This window comes from Lepidochelys kempii, chromosome 5 (genome assembly GCF_965140285.1).
Source record: "Lepidochelys kempii isolate rLepKem1 chromosome 5, rLepKem1.hap1, whole genome shotgun sequence".
Classification (NCBI taxonomy): Eukaryota; Metazoa; Chordata; order Testudines; family Cheloniidae; genus Lepidochelys; species Lepidochelys kempii.
In genome coordinates, this window is record NC_136384.1 from 53277496 (window position 1) to 53303378 (window position 25883).

The 25883-nt window shown below is 40.1% G+C and overlaps 1 protein-coding gene across 9 annotated transcripts in view; it reads left to right on the forward strand.

The window, feature by feature from the left end:
* The window catches only part of XRCC4 (X-ray repair cross complementing 4), a 297844-nt gene that overhangs the window by 137264 nt on the left and 134697 nt on the right, over positions 1-25883 (forward strand). For all 9 annotated transcript variants that reach the window (XM_073344413.2, XM_073344408.2, XM_073344405.1 and 6 more), the window contains one exon: positions 17786-17952. In XM_073344413.2, coding sequence (XP_073200514.1) covers positions 17786-17952 — 167 coding nt within the window. The remainder of the gene's footprint in view (positions 1-17785; positions 17953-25883) is intronic.

Consider the following 25883-nt stretch of genomic DNA (forward strand, 5'->3'; position numbering starts at 1 on the left):
ACTGATGTTTCTTTCTATCTACCTACCTACCAACCATAGTGCCTAGGAGCCCTAGTAATGGACCAAGGCTCTATTGTGCTAGGAGCTGAACAAAAAGACAGTCTCTGCCCGAAACAATGTACAATCTAAGTACACCTCTACCCCGATATAACTGTCCTCGGGAAGCCAAAAAATCTTACCGCGTTATAGGTGAAACTGCATTATAGCAAACTTGCTTTGATCCACTGGAGTGTGCAGCCCTGCCACCCCCACCCCCCCAAAGCGCTGCTTTACCGCGTTGTATCCAAATTTGTGTTCTATCGGGTCGCGTTATATTGGGGTAGAGATGTATAAGAAAATAGACAGCAGATGGATTTAGCTAAATGGAAGAAACAGTGTGACAAGGAAACAGTGTGACAACACTGGTCAGCATGTTAGGCAGTGCTCTCAACTCACCAGCCTAACCACTGTCAAATTGTTATTGGTTTATTTAGCAGAATGTTACATATAATGTTCATTGGAAAATAACTGCAAATTTCAACAAATGTGTAATGTTACAAATACAGAATCTTGCTTTTGCCAGAACATTATGGTGCATGATGATTTTAACTGGAAAATATTCAAATGGGTGATGAGGAGGATACAAATAGTTTGAGAAGAAGTGGGAATATATTTTGTAGTTTAGCAGTACAAAAAGCAAACACTGACTTACCATAATTATTTCATAGCTGTGCTCAGTGCATTTCAAATTAGAAATAGATCTAGTTTCAAAAGTAAAGCCATAAGTTGGGCTTTAGTCTTTCTCTGCAGTACAAGGATGCCAAATTAGAGAAATATTTCAAGATTATGATATAATCATGTAATCTCTCACAGGAAACTGGTTTATTTTACTGTAGATGGAAAAAAATGTGTTTGTTAGTATGATTCTAGCAAAATGATTATAGACCACATTAAGATTGTGAATCATAGCCTGGCTAGAGCTTGTCCAAATGATCATACAGTAGTCAAAATGTAGTCACTTCAGCAGCATTGGGATTAAACTACAAATAATTCATTGGCAGGCCATCATTTTAGCTAACGCACAGAACTAGTTTTATTACCTTGTTTGGTTGCTAAATTTTGTTATATATATATATATCAATGACATATTTCAGGTAATATTGTAATTATTATATACTATTTGTATTCCAAATACAGCTAGACAATGCAATTCAGAACAGGGGCCCCATTATGCTAAGAGCTGAAGTGGTCCCTGCCCCAAAGATTTACAATCTAAGGAGACAAGACAGATAAAAGATGGGAGAAAGTGAAGTAACGGGCAGAGCGAGCAGTGATGATTTGCAAATGTCACTTTAGTTGCATGATTTTTCCCTATGGATTTCTGTTTATTTTACTTTATTTATTATGTAATATAAATTTTATAGTAAGGCAAGGGTGGTTAGAGGAGGAAGGTAAAAGGGGATTCCCTAAAAGGAAAGAGGAAGGAGGGAAATGGGATAGGAGAGGAAAGCAGAGGGAAGAAGAGGGGCCTGGAGGGCAGAAGAGAAGTGACTGTAAAACAGGAGACATGAGGACATTGCAGCAAACAGCCAATCATCCTAGGGGAAAGTATGTCTAGAATTGAAACTGAAGAAGATGTGTTCTAATCCACATCAGCATCCCCAGTGGAGGTGAAGCTGCTTCTCCAGCTGCATCTGCTCCTTGAGACAAGTTGGCTAGCTCTTTGCTGGGAGTTTCTCCCTTCCCTGAGTCCACATTGCTAGGGAGGGTATGGAGCCACATGATTCCAGGAGAGAGGTCTCCCCTGTGCACAGCTCTGGTAATTAGAGTGTAATAGAGTATTGTCTAAATAAGTAATGTGCTTAGTGTGTGGTATAGGTAAAGTTAATGAATTTAAATGAATTTAGGCTGTTAGTATCTAAAAATTACGGTCATGTGATAGCATTTTTGTGGTCTGTGTGAGGTGAGTTGCGTTCTCAGTCCAGTGCCTAGTGAAACTAATTGGAATCTGTTTCAGTAATGTCAGCAGGGGCTAAGGAATAGAAGTGATACCTCTAGAACAATGGCTAGGCACAGTGATGAGGAAGTCAATTTTTTTGTTGCATGTATCATACTTCTCCTGTGGGAAGATAGCGTGCTTCAGCCTTCAGGGATGTCACTCCAGACCCTTTCACAAGCACTTCAAAAATAAGACCCCGTCCTGCAAATTATACTGTGTGGGCAGACCCCAGTGCCCATATGGGAGCCTCTTTGAAATCAACAGGACTCCATGCAGGCACAGAGTCTTCCTGTGAAGAGCAGGTGACAGATTTATAACAAAGTCCACATGTTTTGCTGCTCCCAGTATTGAGTAAAATACATTTTTTAAAAAATTCAAATACCCACTAAAAGGTAAGCTTTCCTACGGTAAGTCATGCATGGTAGGTGCTCTCTATCATACAGTGGTCACACTTAAATAGTTCATTTCAGCTTTAGAAATATCAATTCCAGCACTATTCCCTCCTCTTAAAATAGGAAATACTGCTGGCACCAGTTTGACCTCTAAAACTGAAATTCACCTTTTAAGGGCATTCACTCTATCTGGACAAATTTTACAACTATAGGTGGGTATCAACTAGAAACTTAAAGGCAATCATCGAAGTAATGTTGGTGGGTTTTTTTCCTTTTACAAAGGAAGTGATATCTGATGCTCCACCTCTGGGATGAGAATAAAGCTCATGGTATCACAAACAGTTTCCCAGGCTCAATAGAAGAACAGTGTTTGAAGAGTATAATGTCATCCAGTATAATGAAACCAGATGTAACTTCACTAATTATATTGATGTGCAGCAAATGTGAGTGCAATTTATGCTGAAAGCTTCTTTAATTTTTAGCAAAACTGAAATGGGGTAGTAATTTGTGTCAGCAGAATGGTCAAACTTCTGCAGGGTAAATGTGCAATATGTTTTTGTCAATTGGGAAAGTGTTCTGTGTCAAACAGGAAGATAATACAATGCTTCTCCTTACAAATGTTCTTTCAAAAAAAAAAAAAAAAGGAGGAAGGCGTAAATCGTCTCAAAAATGTGATTTAATTACTCTCAATCATATTTTTTATATTGACTGATGTAAACAGCTTAGTTTTCTGGCTATTACTGGTTCTTTGCCCCACCTACAGATGTCATGGTTACTGCTGAATGATTTCCCTGGAGATAGTGATGGCACGGCTTTAAAAAATCAAGACCACTAGCTGATGGATTTAGGAAATAAAATGGTATAATGCTTTCCAGATCCAAATTTGTAAGAACAATACTTTCTTTATATCAGGAGCTAAGTGTCATCATCATTCATTTGTAGGTTCATGTTCTTTAACCCACGAGATGCCTTTTTATTAACATTTTCTGCTTTTAAATCTCTTTAATCCCTTTGAATCTTGATTGTGAAAATCTTTACTTGATTAAAGTCTAATTTTTCTACATTACAGAGCGACTGTCTTTATATTTGCACCATATCCAACATAGGGTACATTGCTGGAATTTAATAAACAATGATGATAATAAGCAAGATAGTGAAGGTATAGTATTATTTTCTGTCTGGAGTATCTGGAGCAAGTTTAATGTATTCTGAGAGCAGTTTTGTCAAAGAAGTCTGATACAATCCCCTCGGTATACTCAGTCCTGAAAAAATAAGCGTCTTGTCTTTTAACAGCTACAGAAAATATTCCTATGGGATTTGAATAAATAAAATAAAGTCTGTTTAAAAAACACCTTTGTCTATGGAAATTATTTCAGTACTCCTTACATTTCTGGAATAGGAATGATTTCTGATCAATTTACAAATGGCTAATTTTAAAATTAGTTTAGGCTGGTCACATTACATACCTTTACTTTTTATTTAATAGTGCTCCCTCTCTACTCTGCACTTAAAGCATTAAAATATGGATGTGGTTGTGTCCATAAAAAAAAAAAGAAAGCACATTGTAATGTATAATATGAGTTGAAGAATGCTTCAGGTTCTGATGCGCATAAATAAATGTTCTTTTTGGAATGATTGTCCACACAGATTTCACTCTTGGTATGTGTGTGCTCCTTGTACACAAGCTCAGATTCTCTTCTGAATAGCAGTATCTGTTGAGGCCATGCCTGTACCTGGGAATCCATCACAATCTCCATAGCTGAGGGTAGAAAGTGTAGGGCAGCTTCAATTAACTCTCAGTGCTTTACCACCCATGGCTGTGAGACAGAACCCTGTGATATCTGCATCTCTTCAATCCACAAGAGATTTCTTAGCTATTGTTGCTCTAACTCCTTGTTAATAGTTAGTTAGCACACCTCTTGGTGTTAAAAGAGATAAATGTAGATAGAAGCTCCCTATGAAAACAGCAGGACATTGATAGTGTGTCTGCCAGCCTGCACACACACACACACACACACCCCAGTCACCAGGGGCTAGGAACACTCCCCTCCTCCCCCCACACATAAAACCTTAAAATGGCTGAAGGCAAATATCCAGTATTCAAGATCCACTCTGACTGGAGCCCTTTACCATAGGACTGTGCTTTTCCATCTTCTGATCACCAAAATGCTTGGTTTAGAAGAATGTGTTAAATCTATTTCAACCAAAGGGGAACATTTCTCTTTTAAGATCTAAGTTGTCTGATAAATTTCCCTCCACTTTAATGAAATAAAAATGCTAACTGGCTTTAGGACATAATTTTGCTGATATAAATTGTACTGTAAAAAAGGTGAAAGGTGAGTTGCAAAGGGAAAAAAGTTGGTAGCCTTTGTTTTTCCTTTCTAATGTATAATGCTGGCTACAACATTTTTTTCAAAATAGGCATTTTCCATGTTGTTTTATAAATGATAACTAGTGGGTCTTTTTTTACTGGAGGACTTGTATTTTCACAAACTTCGAATGACTTGGATAGGGATGTCACAGCTCAAACCTGAATGGCAGCTCTTTCCACCCTGAGTCTGTCATAGGCTGCCTAACTTAATTGGCACCAGTTTTTAGCCACCACTTTCTCTGTAAGCTTCTTTTATGGAATTATTTTTTGGGCCAGTTATAGCTAAGATAATTGACCAGGATAAGTAGCTGAAGGATTGACAGACAGATGAGATGGGTTTAAATGGCAAACCACAATTTTAATTAATTATACCTTGGAAGGGATCACTACATTGTCTACCCTAGCTCTCACATATCAGGAGTGCAAAGCCCAAGCTTAGCTCAGATAGGCAAGGGGAGCATGCAGCAGTCCCCTACCTGGCCCCATCCTGCTTTACCCAGACAATGGCCAAGCAGAGAATCGAAGAATCAAAGGTTTGGGTGAAGGAACATCCTCCTTCCTGCCATGGAAGTGTTTGGATTTCTCTTATTCCCCAGCTGTCCAGTGAAGGTCCTCCCCTTCTAAAGGCAATAAGAGGGAAAGCTTGTTTGGTACTGACAAATTTTCAATACCTTATCCCAGTAAAAAATTCTAGGTATAGATGTTCATGTAATGTAAACATTACAAATGAGTTTGAAAATAAATTTGGGTATGGTGTTAAATCAGACAGCTCCAAATGGAAGTTATTTTGTGTCTGTTAGTGAATACAGAATACTGGAATTCCTATGTATGTGGATTCTTTCTTAGTTTAATTGCATATATTTGCTGCTTTCTAAAGTATTTCTTCTCTTGGCCGGGCAGTTTCCTGACCAAGATTCCTTTTTCAGCTTTTTTGGACAATTGCTATATTTATGTAAGATTTCAGACTACTGATAACTGCCTAAATGTAGTTCACCCCCTTGGAGGGTGCCCAAAGACCAAAATGCATTGGAACGGGCACTACTGGTATTCTTGGTGGTGGTGGTGGTGTAACCCACACACCTCCTGGGTGTAGTGTTCTGTCCGATCTAGTGGCACTGAGACCACTTGGAGAGAGAGAGATTGAATGTGGTCTACAGCCTGAGCTAACAGCCACTTGGCTTTTAGCTCATGCAGTAGAGGCTCATACACTAAGCTCCAGAGGCCCCAGGTTCGATCCCGCCTGCCAACTACCAGAGTCTGTCGGTGTTATAGTGGCTCTCTCCATGGCAATGTAGATGGAGAGTGGGGTTGGGGCAGTGACAAAAGGATCTGGAAGTGAAAAGTCCTCCTTGCAGGGGGAAATCTAGGGGCTGCACCTGCGATTACAGACCATGTGATATAATACAGATAGTGGAGAGCTTGTACAGTTGTTGCATGCAGAGCTGGTGGTCTGGAGTATAGGATTGCATCCTTCACATCCCCTCTGATATTTCCCTGGGGAAAGGATATTTATTCAGACGTTACATGGCAGAAGGCAACATTTGTCCCCAAGTGTACAAAAATTATGAATGATGTTAACAAAGCCAATTGTTAGCAGTTTCGAAATACTAGAATTTTGCTAGAAATAAAGAAGAAATTAGGGGTCTCCAGAAGCTCAACTCAGAAGTAACTACAAGAAAGGGTTTCAGAGTAGCAGCCATGTTAGTCTGTATCCACAAAAAGAAAAGGAGGATTTGTGACACCTTAGAGACTAACAAATTTATTTGAGCATAAGCTTTCGTGAGCTACAGCTCACTTCATTGAATGCATCCAATGAAGTGAGCTGTAGCTCACAAAAGCTTATAGTCAAATAAATTTGTTAGTCTCTAAGGTGCCACAAGTCCTCCTTTTCTTTTTACAAGAAAAGGAGTGTGATAAAAGAAATCACTCATTTCCAGATGCAAGAAAGAAAAGGGGAAACAAGCAAGATGAACTTAAGGTAATTCTACATCATAGAGAAATACAGTTTAGCTCATGTAATTTAAACTTGATGGAATCATTCACACAACTAGAATGTTAATATTGATGGGTATAATCCTTATAGGAGAGGAAGAGACAGAGGTGGAGAAATGTATGTGAGAATGATTTCAAAAGCAGACAGACAGGGGAGCTGGAACAAATTTTTATAGTGGGGGTGCTGAGAGCCATTGAACCAAACCGTAAACCCTGCATATAATGGAAACCTATTCAAGCCAGGGGGTGCGGCATCAATCCCCACACTCCAAGTCGCAGCACCTATGGAGCCAGATGCAGTTTCAAAATGGAGACGGCATCAACAACAGTGTGGGTCAAGTTTTAAGATTACAACATACAAAAGAGAAACCGCAGTATGCAGCTGCTGTAGACCATCAGTACTGAAAGAGAGCAAGAACTGAGTTTCTGAACCAAGTATAAAAGATCCTCCTCATCTGATATTGTGCTCATGGGAGATTTTAACTCCCTAAACAGATGTTCTGCAACAAATACTGCTAAAAAGGATTGTCAAGTAGATGCTTAAGTAATGTGGAGAAAATCATAGCCAAAAATTCAGACCCAACAAAAGGATCCTACATTTACTTCTTAATAATGGGATATAATGTATAATAAAATCTTGACACCAGTGATCATGAACTAATAACTATATTAATGAGTGAGACAAGCTTTTGAGCTCCACAAAGCTGTTCTTCAGACCTGAAGAAGAGCTCTGTGGAGCTCAAAAACATCTCTTCCACCAACAGAAGTTGATTCGGTAAAATATATTCCCTTGTTGTAGCTGTATTGGTCCCACAATATACAACACTGCAAACAAGTATATTGATATAATTCCTCATCAATAACAATAATCTCTCTAATATTCTTGTCCATTTGTCTGTTCAGTTGTCAGTGTTTCTGAATGCTTGTCTCTACAGCATCTGAGTTCTATACAAATACTGAAAATCACAGTGGGCCAAATTCTCTGCTGGTTTAACTCCACTGGCTTCAATAGAGTAATATCAGAAGAGAATTTGGATCAGTGAGAACTTGTGTGTGTGTTCTGTTTACTCTAATTGTAAGCAGGTCTTTTATCTTCCTGCTCTGTCCTATTCTTGGTTTTATCATTTTATTACTTTTGAATGTCCTATCAAGTGTTCTTCTGTTCTGGTTGTGGGAGGGATGCTCTGAAAAGGTCATCTTTCTTACAGTGTGACCTGAAGATGACAAGGGTAGGGTTTCTCCTTTGGAGGGCTTTTCCCCATTCTTAGGCTTTCTGTTGAGAAGGTTCTGCCTCTTGTTTCTGCCTCTTGAGTATGTGTCTAGGTTCTTGTAAATGTATTGTGCCTGGTGGTGATAGTGTGAAGAAGGACAGTCTTTGAGGAGTGGTGAGCTGGAGCCGGTTCGCGTGAACCGCTTGTTAAATTTTGAAGCAGTTTTAGAACCGGTTGTTAACCTGCTTCCCTGCAGGGGGCGCTGAGGCTTTGATGGGCTCCGGCCGGGAAGTGATGTAATTCCTCCTCCGGCCGCCGGGGGCGCTGTGCTGCGGGAGCCATGTGGGCTGCCACCTGGCCCTGGGCACAAGCCCTGCTGCTGCTGCTCCCCTGGCCCTGGGGCTCCTGATGCTGCCTGGTGGGTCCCCGGCTGCTCTGCTGGGCCTGGGCTGCATCTTGCTGCTCTCCCTGTGAGTACCCACCACCTTGCCCGCAGTCAGCCTCCGTCTCTAGCCGCCCCCGTCTCTAGCCACCCCCTGCCCTGCCTCCAGCCATCCTCGCACCCCCTGCCTCCAGCCAGCCCCTGCTGTACCGCCTGCCTGCAGCTATTCCCTGTCTCCAGCCACCCCCGCACCCTCTGCCCTGCCCGCAGCCAGCCCCTGCCGCACCCCCTGCCCTGCGTGCAACCAGGCCCTGCCGCAAAGACCCCCTGCCCTGTTTCCAGCCAGCCCTGCACCCCCTGCCTGCAGCCAGCCCTGTACCCCCTGCCTCCAGCTAGCCCTGCCCCACGCCCCTGTCTGCAGCTGACCCCATGTCCACTGGTGCCCTGCAGTTCCCAGGGCAGTAACCCTGCACACCTGCTTCAATGATGGGGGGCAGGGAGCAGCTGGGACCCACACATGTGCACACCCTAGGGTGACCAGACAGCAAGTGTGAAAAATCAGGACAGGGAGTAGGGGGGTAATAGGAGCCTATATAAGAAAAAGACCCCAAAATCGGGACTATCCCTATAAAATCAGGATATCTGGTCACCCTAGCACACCCCCAGGGAGTGGTGGGGACCCACACATGAAACAGAGTTCATTTCTAGTTCAGGCCCATCTTTTTAAAAAAAAACTTTAGGCAGAGTTAACATACATCCGTATTTTCCCAGGCAGGTCAGGCTTTTTGGTTCTTAAATCGCCGTCCGGGATTAAATCGCCGCTCCCAGGAAAATATGGACGTATGGTAACCATGTTGGTACAAAAAATACATACTGGGGCACATCCCTTAAATCAGAACTTTTTATAGGGAACCGGTTGTTAAGATTTTGGTAGCTCATCACTGCTTTGAGGTAATGCGGGCCAATCCCATTGAATGCTTTATACATCAGTACTGGAGCCTTGACTTGGATGCAGCAGTGCATGCGGAACTGGTGCAGGCTCTTGAGTACTGGTGTGATATGTGCTTTTTGAATCCTTCTACTCAGGAGATGGGCTACTGCATTTGTTGGATCATGTTAAAGATGTTCTGTATTAAAATCACAAATGAATTTGTTTCCCCATAGTTTAAATTCCAGGGTATTACTAAAGGTGACAGCTAGTGGTGTTCTGTTATTTTCTTTGTTAGGCCTGTCCTGTAGTAGGTGACTTCTGGGAACTCTTCTGGCTCTATCAATCTGTTTCTTCACTTCCGCAGGTGGGTATTGTAGTTGTAAGAATGCTTGATAGAAGCCCTCTACACCAACATTCCACACAAAGATGGACTACAAGCCGTCAAGAACACTATCCCCGATAATGTCACTGCTAACCTGGTGGCTGAACTTTGTGACTTTGTCCTTACCCATAATTATTTTACATTTGAGGACAATGTATACCTTCAGATCAGCAGCACTGCTATGGGTACGCGCATGGCCCCACAGTATGCCAACATTTTTATGGCTGACTTAGAACAACGCTTCCTCAGCTCTCGTCCCCTAACGCCCCTACTCTTCTTGTTCTATATTGATGACATCTTCATCACCTGGACCCATGGAAAAGAAGCCCTTGAGGAATTCCACCATGAGTTCAACAATTTCCATCCCACCATCAACCTCAGCCTGGTCCAGTCCACACAAGAGATCCACTTCCTGGACACTACAGTGCTAATAAACGATGGTCACATAAACACCACCCTATACCGGAAACCTACTGACCGCTATTCCTACCTACATGCCTCCAGCTTTCACCCTCACCACACCACACGATCCATTGTCTACAGCCAAGCTCTGGGATACAACCGCATTTGCTCCAACCCCCCAGACAGAGACAAACACCTACAAGATCTCTATCAAGCATTCTTACAACTACAATACCCACCTGCAGAAGTGAAGAAACAGATTGATAGAGCCAGAAGAGTTCCCAGAAGTCACCTACTACAGGACAGGCCTAACAAAGAAAATAACAGAACGCCACTAGTCGTCACCTTCAGCCCCCAACTAAAACCCCTCCAACGCATTATTAAGGATCTACAACCTATCCTGAAGGATGACCCAACACTCTCACAAATCTTGGGAGACAGGCCAGTCCTTGCCTACAGACAGCCCCCCAACCTGAAGCAAATACTCACCAGCAACCACATACCACACAACAGAACCACTAACCCAGGAACCTATCCTTGCAACAAAGCCCGTTGCCAACTGTGCCCACATATCTATTCAAGGGATACCATCACAGGGCCTAATAACATCAGACACACTATCAGAGGCTCATTCACCTGCACATCCACCAATGTGATATATGCCATCATGTGCCAGCAATGCCCCTCTGCCATGTACATTGGTCAAACTGGACAGTCTCTACGTAAAAGAATAAATGGACACAAATCAGATGTCAAGAATTATAACATTCATAAACCAGTCAGAGAACACTTCAATCTCTCTGGTCGCGCGATTACAGACATGAAAGTTGCTATATTACAACAAAAAAACTTCAAATCCAGACACCAGCGAGAGACTGTTGAATTGGAATTCATTTGCAAATTGGATACAATTAACTTAGGCTTGAATAGAGACTGGGAATGGCTAAGTCATTATGTAAGGTAACCTATTTCCCCTTGTTTTTTCCTACCCCCCCCCCCAAGACGTTCTTGTTAAACCCTGGATTTGTGCTGGAAATGGCCCACCTTGATTATCATACACATTGTAAGGAGAGTGGTCACTTTAGATAAGCTATTACCAGCAGGAGAGTGGGTTTGTGGGGGAGGGGGGGTGAGAAAACCTGGATTTGTGCTGGAAATGGCCCAACTTGATTATCATACACATTGTAAGGAGAATGATCACTTTAGATAAGCTATTACCAGCAGGAGAGTGGGGTGGGAGGAGGTATTTTTTCATGCTTTGTGTGTATATAAAAAGATCTACACTTTCCATAGTACGCATCCGATGAAGTGAGCTGTAGCTCACGAAAGCTTATGCTCAAATAAATTGGTTAGTCTCTAAGGTGCCACAAGTACTCCTTTTCTTTTTGCGAATACAGACTAACACGGCTGTTACTCTGAAAAGTGTCACTCTTAAGTTTCTAATAGACTTGAAGATATTGGTCTGGGGCTGAGCATAATTTCATGAGAAGCTGAGGTGGCATGTTCTTAAAGAGTTCTCACTCTCTGTCACTCTGTCTCTGAAATAAAAACCAGCACCACCACCAAAGACAGAGGGTGATGACAGAAATGATGGATCAGCAACAGGCAAAATTCATTGTCTGTTGGCACCTTCAGCAGTTCTGGTCAGTCCCTGGTTGAGTGAAGTGCTTTATGGTTCAATGCTGAGTCCTTTTTTTATTTAATATTTTCATGAATGATCTGAAAGAGGAAGTAGAAAGTGAATTAATTACATCTACAGATGATACAAAGCTAGAACAGCAACCAGCTGGAATGATAGCAAGAAAATACAAATTGATCTAGAGAGGCCATTTAGGGATCTGGGGCAAAAATTGGGGATTGGTCCTGCTTTGAGCAGGGGGTTGGACTAGATGACCTCTTGAGGTCCCTTCCAACCCTGATATTCTATGATTCTATGACTTCAATAATATGCAGAAATTAGCAAGTGAGATTTAATGTGGTAAAATGAAACCTATACTCTTAAGGGGAAAATTGATCCAAGCCATGCAAAACTGCATTAATACAGGGTTACAGTTGAGCTTTCAATCACACACTAGTCAGAAAATTCAGGACATGATTTATAGTGAGATCTTACCCCAGCTTCCATATTTGTATGCACATTTTTGCCCTTTAATCACTTCGGTTGATCTTCCAAGAACTCTCTCCAGCTTTGCTGTCTTTCTGGCAATGAAGAGCAAAGGTCTGAACTACTTACTCCACTGTGGTCTCACCATAGTTATTCTCAGAGAGACTAATTCCTCCTTTTCTTTGTATAAAGATGCTTCTGCATATTTTCCACATATTTGCTTTCCCATTTTTTAATCATTAGCTAGTTTTGCAAGGTCCCAACTTCCATATTTAAATCAGATTTGAAAAAATATCAGTCCATAATCTCATCCAATTTACAGCTATCAATGATTTTGTCCTTGCCTCTCTTAGTAATAGAACTAGTTTCTTTCTGTTTCTTTTTGCTTTGGATTCAGCAACATTTTAAAATAAATGTCAGGAAGCAGCAGGGTTTGGGGCATTGGGCTGGGAATGAGGATGCCTGGAGTGAAATCCTGGCTCCACTGAAATCAATGGCAAAACCTTCAACTCTCCTGTTCTAATCCGAGTTTTGCAGCTTTGGCAAGTGCTTTAATCACTTTGTGCCTTTGTTTCTGTATTGTCTATTTAGACTGTAAACTCTCTAGGACAGGCCCTATGTCTTACTGTGTGTTTGTCAGTATCTAGCTTGTTGAGGCCTCAATCTCGCTTAAGGGCTTTGTGTGCTACCAATAATTAAGAATAGTAATAATTGAAATAGTTTTAAGATATATCATATACCAATATTTTACATAGGTGGTGAAAAAATATATATGAATGTAAAGGATCAATGTCAGCTTAAAAATCATTTGTTTTGTTTTTAATTTGGTCTCTGTATTACAGTAACAGGTTCTGATTCTGTGCACACTTAAGCTCCTGTGTTGCAGCTGATTGCTGGAGTGCTGCATGTAACTTTACTCACACAAATGTCTTATTGATCCCATTGGGACCACTCATGTGAGTAAAGTGATGTGTGTAAATCTTTGCAGGATTTGGGCCTTAAATGTTCAACATTGCCAGAAATTTGAGAATTGAAATTACTTTTCACTTTATATTCACATTTGATTGTACTTTTCTCACCGTCAATAATGAAAACAAACTAGTTGATTTCACTTTTATGGATTGTGTCTAGCTGTTTAGTTTCTGGTTCTGATGCACCAGCAGAGTGTTGAAATATCTGGATTGCAAAAATGGGGATGGTTCTGTGGCACTATCCCTCAGTTTACCCCAGAGATGAGTTCCAGAGCTGTTATAGATGCAAAGGCCGCTCTGTGGACAGCCTTGGCTTCTGTGGATCACTTGAGGTCTGCAAGGTTTGAGTTTTCTCCTCTTATCCTTCTCCTGCATGGGAGAGGGCAGTGCAGCCCCTAAATGGATAGATTGTAAACTCCTTCAGGCGGGGACTAGCTCCTACTATGTATTTGTGGAATGCCCACTACAATGGGGCTTCTGAAAGATACAGCAGTATAAATATGTAATGAGTATTCTAGTCTATAACTGCAGTTTTATTTTCAAGTTCTTTGAACTTCCGTCTTCGTGGCTTTTTTTTACGTCTATGTACTTTCAGCTGTTTGCTTTCCAGTTTGAGATTCAGTGACTGTACAATAAATATGACCTCAGAGTACAACTGGCTTGAGATTTTATTCTCTCTCTCTCTATTCTCTTGTGAAAAGTCAGTAGTTTGCGTGAAAACAAATGGCTAAAAATGAGGGATGAACATTTTAACTAATCTAGCAGTTTTATCACTCTTTATGAATTACTTATCAGTCTCTCAGCACTAGCCTCCTTACAAGAGAGAAATGAAACCAGTTTGTATCTTAATTAGATAATAGTGTTACTATTGATAGTGCATGTTAACATTTTCTATGTTTGTTAAATTGACAGTACGATGGCTCATTGAACCAAATAGTTTTATATTCAGGAAACACAATAAGAGCTCTCTTCAGCATATTTGGTGTATGTGTCTGTAAGAAGAAGGTTTACTTGCCTTAATCTAACCAAAGGCATATATATAGTCACTGTCGTGACATTTTTATCTTACTGGGGCCATATGTACTCTAGAAAAACTTGATAGTGTTTTCTTAACTGCTGCATCTCTATTGATGGGAAGCTGTAATGTAGACCGGATGAATGTTCTTACCACCCTGCTATCTAACACTTAGCTGAAGAAAAAGGATATAGATGATATGATATAATTTTTTATTTATTATGCTTTACTCTGTCTTAAGCTTGTTTTATGTAAGAAGATACACAATACCCATTGCTTTTACCATGATGAGCAGTTCCTATTAAAGTGATACAGCTAAATCCTGCCCTTTACTGCACTGGTTTACAGCAGGGAAAGGGATGTAGAGAGTTTCTTTCACTTCCCGCACCCTCATTCAAAGAACACGGCAGAATCTCCCATAGCATTAAAAAAAAAAAACACTTAAAAAGAGATAGCCAGCTAGTGCTCTAGCTAATGCACTTCATCTCCAAGGAGCTGCAATATGCACCTCAGGAGATATGTCTAGCACTCTGTCCTAGCTGATTAGCTCATTAGGTTGAATATTGCTCCTCTACTGTTTTCTGCAGTGTGACCTCCCCTGTCTGCCCTGAGGAACCCTTCCATAGCAGGTAGAATACCTGAAGGAAAGGAGGTACCTGGCTGAATCTCATCTCTACCTCACTGCACTAGTCAGGGTGGGATTACATAGTTCATGAAAAATATGGGTGAGAGTGATGCTACATCAGTGTAATCACATCGTATTTGCTATCTTGAAATCTTACAAATAAAATATTTCATTATTGGTCTGCTTTGTAGAAATAAATTTCATTTCCTGTTAGTCTTGTAATCAGAATTCATTACATAACATGTAACAACAGAAAGTAAACTGTAAGATGCACCACATTTCATTGTTCTGAATAAACATTTTAATTTAATTCGTCTGAATTCATTATATTCCAGGTAATTTACATGGCAAAAGCTTTTAAACTTTCTAGATCTTTTCTCTCTAATCAAAGTTAAGAGGGCAGAAAGGTTGCATTTCATTTATCTGTGCTACTATATTTTTACATCTTTGTCTAGTATCAGTGTGGCATGAATTCTTTATCCATTTGGCCTGGTGTGACTTGCAAGTGATGAAAAACAGTTTCCTTTACACAAGTCTATCTTTGTTAATGTTGTCGGGCAAGTCGGATATCCAGGGAATACAATGTCACTTGGCGGGTTACTGATAATGTAATCTAACTTCTAAAAATAAATAAAACTCATCCTGTCATCTGTTCTATTTAACCTTAAATAGCAGTTTTGTACAACATGAAGGAAACTTGTGTATTGTGAAGTGTACATTTACATTTAGAACAGGTTTACATGCTCAGTGCTAGACTAAACCTTCATTTTCAACACATTTCCTGATGATCTCTGCTTACTAAAGACAGTGATTTTATGATAGTTTCATTGCTTGTTTGCAGTAAGTTGCACAACTGAAATGATTAATTAAATAAAAGTTAAATCTAGACTGAAGAATTAATATAATGCTGTTGTCAGTTTTCCCCTTTGACTGTTTTTATATTACCTGCCAGCCTTTCCTGATTAAGGTGGAGTAGAGTAGAGAGAAAACAGAGGAAAAGTGAGAATGGGATAGACAGGATGACCTACCCCTCTTAAAGTCTTGTTTTCTTTGTGCAGCAAGATATGCTGTGCAGACTAAACCCTTCCTTGGCATGTAAAATTGCCGGTGTTTTCTGAAGACCTGTTGTTTTTATTTTTCCTTATGCTGTAAAAGAGGACTGTTAATTAATAATGTCACAAAATACCAAAACAGTCTTGTGACTCTTTTAAGGATTCCAAGAGACTAGGCAGAGTCTACACTCTTTGCAGATATCCTTGGCTGACTTTACTATCCCTTTGGGCCATGCCTATACAAAGGTAAGTCATATGGATGCTCCCAGTAGTGGGCACCTTTCACCTCCTAAGATGGCTCACATTTCCTCATACCAGCTACCTCAAAGTGACGTTGAGGTTACTCAATCACAGTCTATAAATATCTACATCAGGAACAAATATTTAATAATGGGCTCTTCGATCTAGCAGAGAAAGGTATAACACGATCCAATGGCTGGAAGTTGAAGCTAGACAAATTCAGACTGAAAATAAGGTGTACATTTTTTAAAAGAGATGGTCATTAACCACTGGAATAACTTACCCAGAGTCATGGTGGATTCTTCCTTACTGACAGTTTGTAAATCAAGGTTGGATGTTTTCCTGAAGGACCTGCTGTAGGAATTATTTTGGGGAAGTTTGTCTTGCACTCTCAGAAGAGGTCCCATAAGACTAGGAGAGCACTAATAAGAAAAAGCTGATTTCTTTCAAAAACTCCCGTACAAAAGGATTAGTCTTCATCTATGATACTTTTTGAGACATCATTAGATTCTCTGCTTGATCTCTCCGGTGCAACACCGTTGCATAGAGAAATATGTGGCTGTGGGCTCCAGATGCAGACCCAACTTCTGGGTAAAACTTTTTGGTGAGTTTCTAGAAAAAGCTCAGAAGGACTTGTCAGATCTGAATGAAATTTTGTCCAGCCAAACTTCATCTAGTTCAGGTCATTTCACCACAGTTGCAACTGCTAGCCATACCAGAATCACTTGCATCCTATAGAGGTCAGGATTCTCCACAGGACAATGAGTCCAAATATAAAATAAAATAGTTTACTTTAAAATTAAAAAAACTAATAATTTGTTCTATATTGGAACATTCACATTAGTAAGAATTGTTCTACATTTTCAACCATTCCTTTCTACAACACCATTTCTACATTTTCGATAGCATCTTCAACAGCAAAGAAACTTCACTGCTGCCAAAATGCCCTATCTTGTAAATCTTTACTTATGTGAGTCATCCCATTTGAAGTAATTGGGACTGTCTGCATGAATAAAGGACTACTTGCATGATTAAGGGTTTGTTGGAGAGGGTCCCTGGAGGGAAAGCTCCTGGGATGGGCTTCTTCCCTTCTTATAGGTCTTTAAAGCACCAAAGAAACCTGTGGTGCTATATTAAACCCAGAGGTCTTTATTATGAATTTACATAATGCTCATTGGACTTCTTCATATTTCTGTTGTCCTATGGCTGTTCTGGTTCTTGCAATAGGTGGCAAATAGCTTTCTAGATATTTCATCAGTTAGTATAATAAGAATAATGTTATAAATGCCTTACAGAATTCTTTTCCTATAGCTCTGTACTACATTAAAACTACCTTTTGCTCAGCACCTGAGACATCTTGTTGCATCTTCCTGCAGTTAATTTTTTCTCTTCGTTAGGGAGCAGATTGTTAGTGTAGCGTATACTCGGCTCTCTTGGTACTGATTTATCAGTGTGTAGATACTGTGGTAATGGATACCCTGTATGCACCTAAGACTGTATACAAATGTAGATAAATTAGACATATAAGCAAATGGTGCTTTATCCCACTTGCCACATTCTTACTCAAGAGGCTTATTTTTGTTGCCATTCTGTTGTAATTTTAACAGGAAAGTATTCAAGGGATTGTAATTGTACAATTGCTGATGCTTGTTAAGCGCATGTCTGGAGTTGATTGAAGCTGGGTTTTTTGACCTTTTTAGATCCAGCAAAGTAACTCAGTTTTTCCTTGTGTCCCAGTTTAGACTTGGATCACTGAAGCTACAAAAAGTCTCAAGTCCAACTGAAGTCATCAAAGAGCTGATTTGCCACTGCCTCGACTGTGTAGCAGAACTACATGCCGAAAAGGAGCATCTGCAAAAGGAAAATGAAAGGCTTCTAAGTGATTGGAATGACGTGCAAGGACTGTAGGTTGAAAAATGCATCAATAAGATATTCTTCATATACTATGTGTTTGCAGTTTACCTATGCAACAAAATGTAGGTTATACTGATGGGCACTATATATTTAAGATATTTGCAAAATGAATGCACCTATTGATAGTGTTTTGGGCCGTAACAGCTTATAGGTTACTCAGCTGTAGAGGCTTCTTCTTATTTCAAGGTGGCAGGCAACACCTGAGTTGCTGACATGTAATGCTGACTGTAGCTTTATGTAGCCAGAAATATCTTCACTCGCCCTTTCCCCTTCCTGCAGAATGCAGTGTGCGTTTTCTTCTGCATAGGTCCCTTAATGATGAGCATTATTTTGCCTGTCTATTTTAGTTGTGATTTACATTTTAAACTAGATTATTCCTGGGGCCATGGGGGGCAAGAGGGGGAGAGAATGTAATTTGACAGTAATTAAAGCCAGCTATATTGTCAAAGTATCAGAAGGGTCGTGAATGTCTTGCAGGGGAGCGGGGAGGAAGACACAAATTAAAAAAAAAAAAATTGCACACGATCGCATTATTTTAAGCAAGATATTTGTATTTGTCAATAGAGTGCCAAATTTAGAAATACTCATGGAAGAAATTAACTCAGTGGAGTGCTGGGTAGGGCGACAAAGGCCATATCTTTTTTTAAAAAAGAAGAATAAAAAATGGTCACAGAGTTTGTCCTGAAAGTTTTGTCATGACAAATATACAAAAAGAAAAGGAGTACTTGTGGCACCTTAGAGACTAACCAATTTATTTGAGCATGAGCTTTCGTGAGCTACAGCTCACTTCATCGGATGCATACTGTGGAAACTGCAGCAGACTTTATATACACACAGAGATCATAAAACAATACCTCCTCCCACCCCACTGTGCTGGAAATGGCCCAACTTGATGATCACTTTAGATAAGCTATTACCAGCAGGACAGTGGGGTGGGAGGAGGTATTGTTTCATATTCTCTGTGTGTATATAATGTCTTCTGCAGTTTCCACGGTATGCATCCGATGAAGTGAGCTGTAGCTCACGAAAGCTCATGCTCAAATAAATTGGTTAGTCTCTAAGGTGCCACAAGTACTCCTTTTCTTTTTGCGAATACAGACTAACACGGCTGTTACTCTGAAACCTGACAAATATACAGCCTCACTAGTAGTGTTTGACTACTTAATAGTTTAACAGTGTAGTAAACAATAACTTTGTATAATTAATGTGTTGCACTGCATTAAATGCCATTTTGTTTTGTGTAGTGCTGTGGCACTTGTAATTGATAATTCCACAACAAACTCACAGGAGGGGTTTCCCTCCAAAAACAGTGATTATTACATCTTAACTTTAAACTATTTCATAGAATCATAGAATAACAGAGTTGGAAGGGACCTCTGGAGGCCATCTAGTCCAACCCCCTGCCCAGAACAGGACCAATCCCAACTAAATCATCCCAGCCAGGGCTTTGTCAAGCCTGACCTTAAAATAAATAAATAAAATATTTAAATACCTAGTCACAATTATATAGCATACAAAATGTGCTGAGCATCTCCAGTGAGGAGCTGGGTGTCCTCGATTCCCATCTAGTCAACTGTCTTCTACTTGCCAACAGCTAAGTGCAGGATTCAACTGTAAAGCAGTTTTCCTGTTTTAGAGGTATGATATAGATGGTGTCATTGCAAGGCTTCTTATATTAAAATTAATCAACACACCTATCTAGTTTACAGTTGAATATGCTGAAAGCAGTTGAGAAATTATAGTTTACAAGTTTGAACTGTTGCACTAATTTTTTTTAAAAAATAAATAAATAAAATACTGCCACCCCGAGTCATTAATCGGTAATATCCACATATAGAGATGAACGCCATGGAAACCATTGCCATTAATTAGGTGCTGGACTGAACTGAGTTCTTGCCACCTAACTGCTTTTAGCTACATAATAACTTTGGAATCTAGTTAACATTTGTTTTTTAAATATGAATTTGTTCAGTTTCCTTGTGTTTTAACATACATAGAAAATTCAGTAAGGATTATCTTGAATATCCTTTGTGCATGAGTATACAAACACACACACTGGGCAGGTGAGTTAAAATATCAAACTAGAATAGACAATGTTTTTGTTTTATACAGATTATTACATTGGTAAATATAGAGCAATACTAAGCATCTTTAATAGTTTCCTTAATCCTGGAAAATAAAGATAAGTTTCTGTTTTGTATGTAGTGTGTCTTTTATACTAACCAGGTAAAATTAATATAGAGGAGTTATAGTCAAGTAAACTGTCAATTTATATTATGGTCAAATGTAGTGACAGAAAATCGGAACCATAAATTACGCATAAAAATGAGTGTTTGGTGTTTTAGTATATGAATAAATCACTTGAAAATGACTCATCAACATTAGCTTGCCAGCATTCAACACCACTGCTATAGAACAAAAAGGGAATCGGATGCAGCTAAAATGTAAGAAGGAGATGATGTAAATGCCAGAACCATTCTAAGACACAGACAACCTTATACATATAAGATTACATTTTCAGCCAGGCTTCGGATACAAAACCCCCACACGTATAATTGCCACAAGTTCTTTAGTTTGTGTTATACCTGTGTCCCTCTTCAGAAATGGAAGAGGTTGAGAAATGGACAGTTAATCCTTGATTTAGGTCACCAGTATTACTTGTCTTCAAATGGCAACCATTACTAACACCAGTTGTTTTCAGTAGGTTGTGGTTGTGTTTTGACTACTATCATCCCAACTTGACATATTAAAAGTATCATGCTTCTATTAACTCCAAGATCGCTTTGATTATGGAACTCGAAAAGCACGTGCAAATAAGACTAATAAAAATGTCTATGGCCATTAGCTTTTTTCACTTGTGATTTCACTTTTTTATTAAATTTAAAAGCTTTGTTTGAGATGAGTAGCTTATGTACATGGGCCTGTGGAGATGTGACTTCTGTGAAACAAATCCCATATAGGCACCAGTGGGTGACAAATTGCAATGAAAGGTTGCATTTGTAGCTGGTGAAATACTGAAGTTTAATCCTTTGCTTAGTTCTCACAGGTGTAAGGATCTGCACAAGTAGAACTTTTTGCAGGATTGGGCCCTTTGGTTCTTGCCATATTAAGGGGGAAAGTGATTTCCAGAGACAAGGGTCCTTCACTGAAATTGCATTGCATGCAACCCGCCTTTGGTTAAATCAGGAGACTGCTACTAGTAAATTGAATAAATCAGATGATCTGAAGGCTATGGTACCAAACAACATTAGTTTTTGTTGACTAGTGTTTTGATTTACCCTTTATTTGGTTACTATTCCCATTGCGGGAAGGGAGTCTTCTTTTTCCTCATTGAAGGATTTGATACACTTAATGTCATATTTTACACTTGTATATGCAAAAAGAAAAGGAGTACTTGTGGCACCTTAGAGACTAACCAATTTATTTGAGCATAAGCTTTCGTGAGCTACAGCTCACTTCATCGGATGCATACTGTGGAAAGTGTAGAAGATCTTTTTATACACACAAAGCATGAAAAAATACCTCCCTCCACCCCACTCTCCTGCTGGTAATAGCTTATCTAAAGTGACCACTCTTGTGGCAATTATACGTGTGGGGGTTTTGTATCCGAAGCCTGGCTGAAAATGTAATCTTATATGTATAAGGTTGTCTGTGTCTTAGAATGGTTCTGGCATTTACATCATCTCCTTCTTACATTTTAGCTGCATCCGATTCCCTTTTTGTTCTATAGCAGTGGTGTTGAATGCTGGCAAGCTAATGTTGATGAGTCATTTTCAAGTGATTTATTCTATAGAGCCAGAAGAGTTCCCAGAAGTTACCTACTACAGGACAGGCCTAACAAAGAAAATAACAGAACGCCACTAGCCGTCACCTTCAGCCCCCAACTAAAACCCCTCCAACGCATTATTAAGGATCTACAACCTATCCTAAAGGATGACCCAACACTCTCACAAGCCTTGGGAGACAGGCCAGTCCTTGCCTACAGACAGCCCCGCAACCTGAAGCAAATACTCACCAACAACCACATACCACACAACAGAACCACTAACCCAGGAACTTATCCTTGCAACAAAGCCCGTTGCCAATTGTGCCCACATATCTATTCAGGGGACACCATCACAGGGCCTAATAACATCAGCCACACTATCAGAGGCTCGTTCACCTGCACATCCACCAATGTGATCTATGCCATCATGTGCCAGCAATGCCCCTCTGCCATGTACATTGGTCAAACTGGACAGTCTCTACGTAAAAGAATAAATGGACACAAATCAGATGTCAAGAATTATAACATTCATAAACCAGTCGGAGAACACTTCAATCTCTCTGGTCACGCAATCACAGACATGAAGGTCGCTATCTTAAAACAAAAAAACTTCAAATCCAGACTCCAGCGAGAAACTGCTGAATTGGAATTCATTTGCAAATTGGATACTATTAATTTAGGCTTAAATAGAGACTGGGAGTGGCTAAGTCATTATGCAAGGTAGCCTGTTTCCTCTTGTTTTTTCCTACCCCCCCCCCAGATGTTCTGGTTTAACTTGGATTTAAACCTGGAGAAATGGTCAGTTTAGATGAGCTATTACCAGCAGGAGAGTGAGTTTGTGTGTGTATGGGGGTGGGGGGGATGTGAGAAAACCTTGATCTATGCAGGAAATAGCCCGACTTGATTATGTAAAGAGTTGTCACTTTGGATGGGCTAGCACCAGCAGGAGAGTGAATTTGTGTGGGGGGGTGGAGGGTGAGAAAACCTGGATTTGTGCTGGAAATGGCCCACCTGTTGATCACTTTAGATAAGCTATTACCAGCAGGACAGTGGGGTGGGAGGAGGTATTGTTTCATGATTTCTGTGTGTATATAAAGTCTGCTGCAGTTTCCACGGTAAACATCTGATGAAGTGAGCTGTAGCTCACGAAAGCTCATGCTCAAATAAATTGGTTAGTCTCTAAGGTGCCACAAGTACTCCTTTTCTTTTTGCGAATACAGACTAACACGGCTGTTCCTCTGAAACCTCTCCTTACAGTGTGTATGATAATCAAGGTGGGCCATTTCCAGCAGAAATCCAGGGTTTAATGGATGTAGAAGCCCTCTACACCAACATTCCACATAAAGATGGACTACAAGCCGTCAAGAACACTATCCCCGATAATGTCACGACTAACCTGGTGGCTGAACTTTGTGACTTTGTCCTTACCCATAACTATTTTACATTTGAGGACAATGTATACCTTCAAATCAGCGGCACTGCTTTGGGTACCTGCATGGCCCCACAGTATGCCAACATTTTTATGGCTGACTTAGAACGACGCTTCCTCAGCTCTCGTCCCCTAACGCCCCTACTCTTCTTGTTCTATATTGATGACATCTTCATCACCTGGACCCATGGAAAAGAAGCCCTTGAGGAATTCCACCATGAGTTCAACAATTTCCATCCCACCATCAACCTCAGCCTGGTCCAGTCCACACAAGAGATCCACTTCCTGGACACTACAGTGCTAATAAACGATGGTCACTTAAACACCACCCTATACCGGAAACCTACTGACCGCTATTCCTACCTACATGCCTCCAGCTTTCACCCTGACCACACCACACGATCCATTGTCTACAGCCAAGCTCTGCGATACAACCGCATTTGCTCAACCCCCCAGACAGAGACAAACACCTACAAGATCTCTATCAAGCATTCTTACAACTACAATACCCACCTGCAGAAGTGAAGAAACAGATTGATAGAGCCAGAAGAGTTCCCAGAAGTCACCTACTACAGGACAGGCCTAACAAAGAAAATAACAGAACGCCACTAGCCGTCACCTTCAGCCCCCAACTAAAACCCCTCCAATGCATTATTAAGGATCTACAACCTATCCTGAAGGATGACCCAACACTCTCACAAATCTTGGGAGACAGGCCAGTCCTTGCCTACAGACAGCCCCCCAACCTGAAGCAAATACTCACCAGCAACCACATACCACACAACAGAACCACTAACCCAGGAACCTATCCTTGCAACAAAGCCCGTTGCCAGCTTTGCCCACATATCTATTCAGGGGACACCATCACAGGGCCTAATAACATCAGACACACTATCAGAGGCTCATTCACCTGCACATCCACCAATGTGATATATGCCATCATGTGCCAGCAATGCCCCTCTGCCATGTACATTGGTCAAACTGGACAGTCTCTATGTAAAAGAATAAATGGACACAAATCAGATGTCAAGAATTATAACATTCATAAACCAGTCGGAGAACACTTCAATCTCTCTGGTCACGCGATTACAGACATGAAAGTTGCGATATTACAGCAAAAAAACTTCAAATCCAGACTCCAGCGAGAGACTGTTGAATTGGAATTCATTTGCAAATTGGATACAATTAACTTAGGTTACCTTGCATAATGACTTAGCCACTCCCAGTCTCTATTCAAGCCTATTTCCCCTTGTTTTTTCCTAACCCTCCCCCCCCCCCCCCCAGACGTTCTTGTTAAACCCTGGATTTGTGCTGGAAATGGCCCACCTTGATTATTATACACATTGTAAGGAGAGTGATCACTTTAGAAATAGCTATTACCAACAGGAGAGTGGGGTGGAGGGAGGTATTTTTTCATGCCTTGTGTGTATAAAAAGATCTTCTACACTTTTCATAGTATGCATCCGATGAAGTGAGCTGTAGCTCACGAAAGCTTATGCTCAGATAAATTGGTTAGTCTCTAAGGTACCACAAGTACTCCTTTTCTTTTTGCGAATACAGACTAACACGGCTGTTACTCTGAAACCTACACTTGTATATGCAGTTCATATATGTAAATGGAGATAATGGTTAATTTCAACCCTGTTGAAGTCAATGATATTACACCAAGGATTAATTTGGCTTGGCATTTTAAACCATCTTGCTTTTATGCTGAATCTTTATTTAATCAGGTAGTGGGTTTTGGCACTCTCCATCCACCCCAAAACTGGATAAAGATGTCACTGCTAGGGCTTGTGACTCTTTGTACTGTGCTTTAACATTTTGGTATATATTGTTCCATTAAACGGTTAAAATTCCCATTTATAGATGGAAAGTCTCCTGGTAGTTGATTAGTACATATGATGTTTCTTTTAAGAATTATTGAACCGATCTATATGGTAATGATGTTCAGCATGATTTGCATTTAAATTAGATGAATTATTTATCAACTATCAAACATATCCCAAAAGCATGTCACAGCAGACTAAGTTAATACTTCATAAGATTCCTTTCTTTTGTCTTTTTCATTTTATAGGCATTTCATATAAAAATGATGAAATAACCAATACTTGTTTTAAATACACATTGAAAAAAATAATGCTATTACAGTGTTGACACTTCCGTTTTTATAACTTACCGGTAGTTTTTCAATAGCTATTGAATAAAAAACCCACAAATTTTTGAACAATGCTTTTGAATGTTCTAACTGTGAAAAATGGCATGTCTTCCAGAATCAGCCTCTTCATCACAACTCTCTTATATATCAGTCCAATGGAAGATAGAATCATAGAAATGTAGGTCTGGGAGGGATCTCAAGAGTCCATCTAGTCCAGCCTCCGCCCCCCACTCCCCAAAAGCAGGATTAAGGACACCTGAACCATCTCTGACATTGTTCTGATATTGTCCATACATTTGTGGTATTTAATCATCATTTGCTTTATTATTTTACCTACCATGGCTATGTTCTGAAGTCTGCAATGAGCAGTAAGATCATTACTAGCTTGTATATTTATTTATATATTACACACACAAATCTACATTAAAAACACTTAAGGTTGCAAAGTCAAGAACTAAAAAACTAGGAAATACCAGCATTAAAGTTGCCTGTTAGATTACCATGTTTTTCACAGGACCTCTGCTTCATTCAATGCGCAGGACTTTTTTATTCATATTGTGGCCCCATTCCT